General features: G+C 53.7%; 1 protein-coding gene across 1 annotated transcript in view; it reads left to right on the forward strand.

Annotated features, from left to right (window-relative positions):
• Positions 1–6,094, forward strand: part of BIN3 (bridging integrator 3) — a 29,378-nt gene that overhangs the window by 19,983 nt on the left and 3,301 nt on the right. The window contains exons 6-7 of the mRNA XM_057384587.1: positions 146–287; positions 3,178–3,312. Of these exons, the coding sequence (XP_057240570.1) occupies positions 146–287; positions 3,178–3,312 (277 nt within the window). The remainder of the gene's footprint in view (positions 1–145; positions 288–3,177; positions 3,313–6,094) is intronic.

Consider the following 6,094-nt stretch of genomic DNA (forward strand, 5'->3'; position numbering starts at 1 on the left):
GAAAATCTCACGGGCAGGGAACTTTTTGTTAGGCCAGGATGCTCAAGGATTTCTTTGGATGCTTCCTCCACCCAAAATATCCCACTCCAAACCTTTCCCATCCTTTTTTTCCCACTTTTTTCCACTTTTTTCCATTTTTTTCCAGGTTCAGCAGTGTCTTCCCGAGCCTGAACATGGCAGTGAAACGCCGGGAGCAGACGCTCCAGGATTACAAACGGCTGCAATCCAAGGTGGAAAAATATGAGGAAAAAGAGAGGACTGGTCCTGTGCTGGCCAAGCTGCACCAGGTATGGAGGCAGAGCCAAAATCCCGGGAAAAATCGGGAAAAGTCAGGAAAAATCAGGAAAAATCGGGAAAATATTTTCCCTTTTACCCAAAATGCACACCGTGAACAGAACATTTTGGGAGGATGTCTTTCATCTGTGTAAAAATCACATTTTTGACAGCACAAAAAAAACGTTTTTGAGCTCTCAGCCGAGGGAAGGAGCTGCTTTTCCAAGGCAAAATGGAACATTTTGGAAATGTTTGGAATCAGAGTTCCAGGGTGCTCGGAGGCAGCGCCGAGGTCGGAGCACAGAGGATTCCCCACGACCTCGATGTCTGAGCGAGCAGCTGGATGGGGAAGGGAACAGATCAGAGCATTTCCCAGCTTTATGTTTGCCACCTGTTCCCAAAAAAAAAAAAATTCGCCTTGGAAAATCGCCGTAATTGGTTAACAGGAAGTTTTGCCAGGTTCTTTTTTGCTGTCTTCCCGAATTTTAGTGAAATCGTGATGAGTTTGTTGGGTTTGTTGTTTTTTTTTTGTTTTTTTTTTTTAATCCAATCATTTTTTTCCCCTAAATCTGTCGCTCCGGCAGCACGTGGCTTGATCCTCCCAGGAACAATTCATTCTCAGAGTCAAAGAAAATGTGTTTTTCTGATGAATTCCCCCCCCCCAAAAAAATGAAGTTTTATGTTAAAGAACAGCCTGAACAAAAGACACCTCTGGTTTAACAGTAAGCAGCTTATTTTGCTCAGCCTCGGCGACTAAAGCTGGGGCTGGAAAAATGGGAATTCTTTTGTCCTGGTGATTAAGCAGGGTTTAGATATTTCATTTATTTTTTTTCCCCTTAATGAACTTTTGATCTAATTCCACCGCCCTCCCAAAAAAATAAAATCTTAGCCAAGCATTGAGTTAAACACCTGTGGGAGGGAGCCTTGAGCAATCCCAAACCTGGGGTATCCAAAGGCTCTGGATTTGATGGGAAATGGCCTCATCTCATCCAAGTATTTAATTATTGAGCTGTAAATTTACATCTTTATTTGCTCCAGGTTTTCTGCCCCCTGTGAACTCAATCCCGAGAGTTTCCCCCATTAACTCTATCCCAGGAATTTTCCCCCTTGAATTCCATCCCAGGATTTTTCCCCATGAACTCCATCCCAGGAGTTTTCCCCATAAACTCCATCTCGGTAGTTTTCCCCAGGAATTTCATCCCAGGATTTTTTTCCCATGAACTCCATTTTAGGAGTTTTCCTCATGAACTCCATCCTGGGAGATTCGCCCTTGAATTTCATCCCAGGAATTTTCCCTATGAATTCCATCCCGATAGTTTCCCCTATAAACTCCATCTGAGGATTTTTCCCCATGAACTCCATCCCAGGATTTTCCCACTTGAATTCCATCCTGGGAATTTTCCCCATGAGCTCCATCCTGGGAGTTTCCCCCCATGAATTCAATTTTTCCCCATGAATTCAATCCCAGGAATTTCCCCCATAAACTCCATCCTGGGAATTTTCCCCCATAAACTCCATCCTGGGAATTTTTCCCCATAAACTTCATCCCGGGAGTTTCCCCCATAAATTCCATCCCAGGATGGAATTTTTCCCCTTGAACTCCATCCCGGGAGTTTCAACGCTCCCGTTTTTATGGTGAGTGATGGATTTGCTCCTTTCCTGGGACAATTCCAAGCTTTTCCAGCCTGGAGCCCAGTCCATGCCATGCCTCTGGCACGCTGTCCCTGTCCCTGTCCCCAGGGCTGGCGCCGCCCCGGGCTGGGCTGTCCCTCACCCCCCTCCCGTCGGAATAACACCGGGATTAAGTGACCGACTGGAACCGCTCTGATATTTCACAGCCCACCCCCTCCTGCCCTTTTCCACASCAGCCCAGAGACATTTCCCTTTCTCCCCACGCTGGCTCTAGAGCAGCCAGTTGGGTGCACTGAGCTGAAGGTCACGGTGGCGGTGGGGACAGAATTCTGGGACGTTCCCGGGAATCGCAGGGTGAGGGGATGGGGATGTGGTCAGGGACCAAACTCTGGGTTTTTTCCAGGTTTTTTCCAAAAGGGAGAAGGTTCACAGCTCTCTGGGTGTGCTGTGGCTTTCCAGGGGCAGAGTTCGGGTCCTGCCAGGGTCCATTGGATTGGCCAATCAGCATCCACTCATTGGTCACGTGGGTCCCACCAGATTCCATTGGATGGGCACTTGAGTATCATGAAATTCTCTTGGATGGTCACTTCAGTCCCATGATATTCCATTGATGGTCCCATGGGTCCCACCAGGTTCCATTGATGATCCCGTGTGTCCCATGAGGTTCCATTGATGGTCCTGTGTGTCCCAGCGGGTTCTATTGATGATCCCACAGGTCCCATGAGGTTCCATTGATGCTCCCATGAGTCCCAGCAGAGTCCATTGATAGTCCTATGGGTTCCAGCAGGTTCCATTGATGGTCCCATAGGTCCTGTGAGGTTCCATTGATGCTCCTATGGGTCCCCTGAGGTTCCATTGATGATCCCGTGGGTCCCCTGATGTTCCATTGATGGTCCCATGGGTCCCACAAGGTTCCATTGATGATCCCATGGGTCCCCTGAGGTTCCATTGATGATCCCGTGTGTCCCAGTGGGTTCTATTGATGGTCCCATGGGTCCCCTGAGGTTCCATTGATGGTCATATGGGTCCCATGATATTCCACTGATGATCCCATGGATCCCAGAAGGTTCCATTGATGATCCCATGGGTCCCACCAGAGTTCATTGATGGTCCTATGGATCCCAGCAGGTTCCACTGATGGTCCCATGGGTTCCACCAGGCCGGTCGCCGCTCGTCCTCCCATCAAAGCACAGCACCCCACTGTCCTGGTGGCCCCTCCCCAGGACAATCCTTTTCCCCRGGATGTGACTCCATCCCTCACTCCCTCCACAGGCCCGTGAGGAGCTGCGCCCGGTGAAGGAGGACTTTGAAGCCAAGAACAAGCAGCTCCTGGAGGAGATGCCCAAATTCTACAGCAGCCGCATCGATTACTTCAAACCCAGCTTCGAGTCGCTGGTCCGGGCACAGGTGAGTCCTTGTCCCTTCCTGGTACCTGTGTCACACATGTCCCGCAGTTCCAGCCCTGCCTGCGTGTTTTCCCCTGAAATTCCATGTTTTATCCACCTGGAAATGCCATCTCCTTGAATTCAGAGCCCCGAGCGCAGGGTTGGATCTGGTTTGAGGCGTTTGGGCTCATCTGAAGGGTCTCTTGTGGCTCCTGGGGCATCTCCACGCCGAGGATTTGCAGGAAGAGCTGGCCCAAATATCCCCCAGCTTCCACTTCCATCCTCCAGCTCCCTTCAGGAACGTGCTGCCTCTCCTCCTCCTGCTTCACCCTTCCCCTCGAGCTGCACAGCCGCAGGTTGGGATCTCCCCAAGCTTCCAGAACCTCTTCCACCCCACTCTGTGCATCCTGAGGTGGGAGAAGAGCAGATCCAGGCTCTCTCCTGTGGCGTTTTGGGGCCGGGAGCCCCAGGTGCGTGGCGGGGGGGCCGCCGGGAGGTGCCGGGAGCACGTGTTCCATCTCACCTCCGGCTTGGGGGGGCCTCTCGGCGGAGCTGCCAGCGAGTTGTCTGCAGGCTGATTCACCTAGCAGATGGTGCCGATGCTCCCTGCGCCGCAGGGTGGGTGCTGGGGATGCTGTTCCTGCTGTTCCCTCAGCAATTTCCCCGTTCCAGCCCGGAATAACCAGAATTCCTGGAGCCGCCGCCGAGTCTCGCCGGCTCTTTCCCCCCGCAGACCCCCTGGCTGGGTGAGACCYCGATGTTCTGTGCCCTCTGCGGGGGTTTGGGACCTGGGGGTTTTCTCAGAGAGCGGCTTTGCTCCTCTGGATTCTCCCATTCCGTTTGTGTCCCAATTCCCAAGGAATTGGGGTGGGAAGGACATTGGGATGGGTGAGCTCGGAGCACCCCGAGCAGAGAGCAGCAGGGTGCTGGTGACACTCTCCATCCAAATCCCTCTTCTTCCTCAGAAATCCTCGGCTGCCTTTCCCTCCTTTCTACCCTGCCTCTCTTCAGGTGAGGAATTTGTTGGGAAAAACCGAGCGAAATCCCCTTTTTAACACCCAAAAAGGCAGCGTCACAACAAAGCTGATGCATTCCCCGTAGGCTGGACTAAAGCTGGTCCCAGATGGATGCAGCTCACATCCCTCCCTCCCTCCCTCCTTGGGAGCCTCATCCCTCTCCTCTCCCAGCTCTGGCTCCATCCTTCCACCCCGGGGGAGGAGAGTTTGGAATATTCGTGCCAAGGCTCGGGCTCCGTGTGCCCTCCTCGCTCTGGAGCTCTGGGAAGCGATTTCCCATCCGAGTGGCTGAAATGAAATGGAAAAGGGATGCGATTTGCCCGAGGTAATGAGTCAGTGGCGAGCCAGGAATAGCACCCRGAGCCCTGAGTCAGCTCGGCAGCTGCTCACCTGCAGGCACCGGGCTGGGAAGGGCATCCAGGAGCTGCCAAAGGGGTGCCAGCAGCATCCCCATCCCAGCAGGGGAATGCTGCCCAGCCAGCCYGATTCTTCACAGGTTTTTTTTCCTCCCTCTGTGCCACCCTGAGCTGATTCAGCATCTGGCTGGGGTCGTGTTCCTCGAGGGAATTTCTATTTCCAGCTTTTTCTGTCGCCGAGGGAGGGTTGGGGTGAGGCTGGAGGTGAATCCCACAAGGRAAAAGGGAGCAGCTGGCACCGTGCAGGGGGCTGTGACTCTGGGCTGGTTTGTCCCTGGGTCAAACCCACCATCCAAAACCAAAACTGTGCAATTTCCCCTAATTTTTAGCCCTGCAGAAAGCTGGGAGTGAAACCGAGGTAAAAAATGTGCCACAATGAGCTGGGCAGGGATTGGAAAAAGGACAGAACCCTTCCCCCAAACACCTCCATGGCTCTGACCCCAAAAAACCCTGCCCAGCTCCTCCCCGAGTTCCCATGGCACGGGCTGGCCGCTCTCCCGGCCGCCTCCTGACGCCGGGACATGTCCCGAGCTCGCAGGGCTGCAACATTCAACACCAAATTCTTCCCTCCACCCACGGGCCCGGGCCCAGCCAAGGGAGGCAAATATTTCCCTGGCTGGGGGCTTTGAAGTGGCCACATGGAGATGAAAGGGGGAGGTTTTTGGAGCTGTGAACAAAAAAAAAACCAGCGCTTCCTTCCCGCTTTGTGCTGAATTTTTCAGCCAGAAAATGGGAGATTCRTTTGGATTTTAGCAAAATTGGGGGAAATGCGGGGCTGGCAGGTTGGGGTGGTGCTGTGGGAGCCTGGCCCTGGCATTGTTTCGTGGTTGTGGTGGTCGGGATCTGTGGAAAAGCCGCCGAACACCGCGTCCCCAAACAGAATTAGTTCAAGACAGGTGGACTCGGGGCCGCTGGCTCGGGCTCAAAGGCGACTGGGAGCTGGGATTTGATGGGATGGGGACGGAGCATATGGCATCCATAGCTGGAAAAGTACTGGGCTGGMGGGAGCAGGTAGGGCAGGGAGAGCTGTCTGGGGGTACCCCGATGTCACTGTCACCAGTTTGGGACCCATCCCCACCCTGGGAGGGTTTTCATTCCTGTTTGAACAGGAGAAAGCACGGGGGGATGGAGGCCAGGGGGATTTTGCTGATGAAGCTCAGGAGACTCGGCTGGCGAGGCTCAGATGGTGGCAGCTGGTTCTGCTGGGGGACAGGAGTGTCCCCGAGGATGCCACCGGGCCCTGGGGACACTGGGGATCCCTCGGGAAGGGATTGGTGCCTGTGGGGTATGGGCGGAGGGGGAGCAGCACCAAAGAATTGGCTCTGCTCTGCACGTTCAATGCTGTGGATTGCTGGGGACAGTCCTGGGGACA

This window comes from Malurus melanocephalus, unplaced genomic scaffold (assembly GCF_030028575.1).
Source record: "Malurus melanocephalus ecotype Western Australia unplaced genomic scaffold, MMel_1.1 scaffold_722, whole genome shotgun sequence".
NCBI lineage: Eukaryota > Metazoa > Chordata > Aves > Passeriformes > Maluridae > Malurus > Malurus melanocephalus.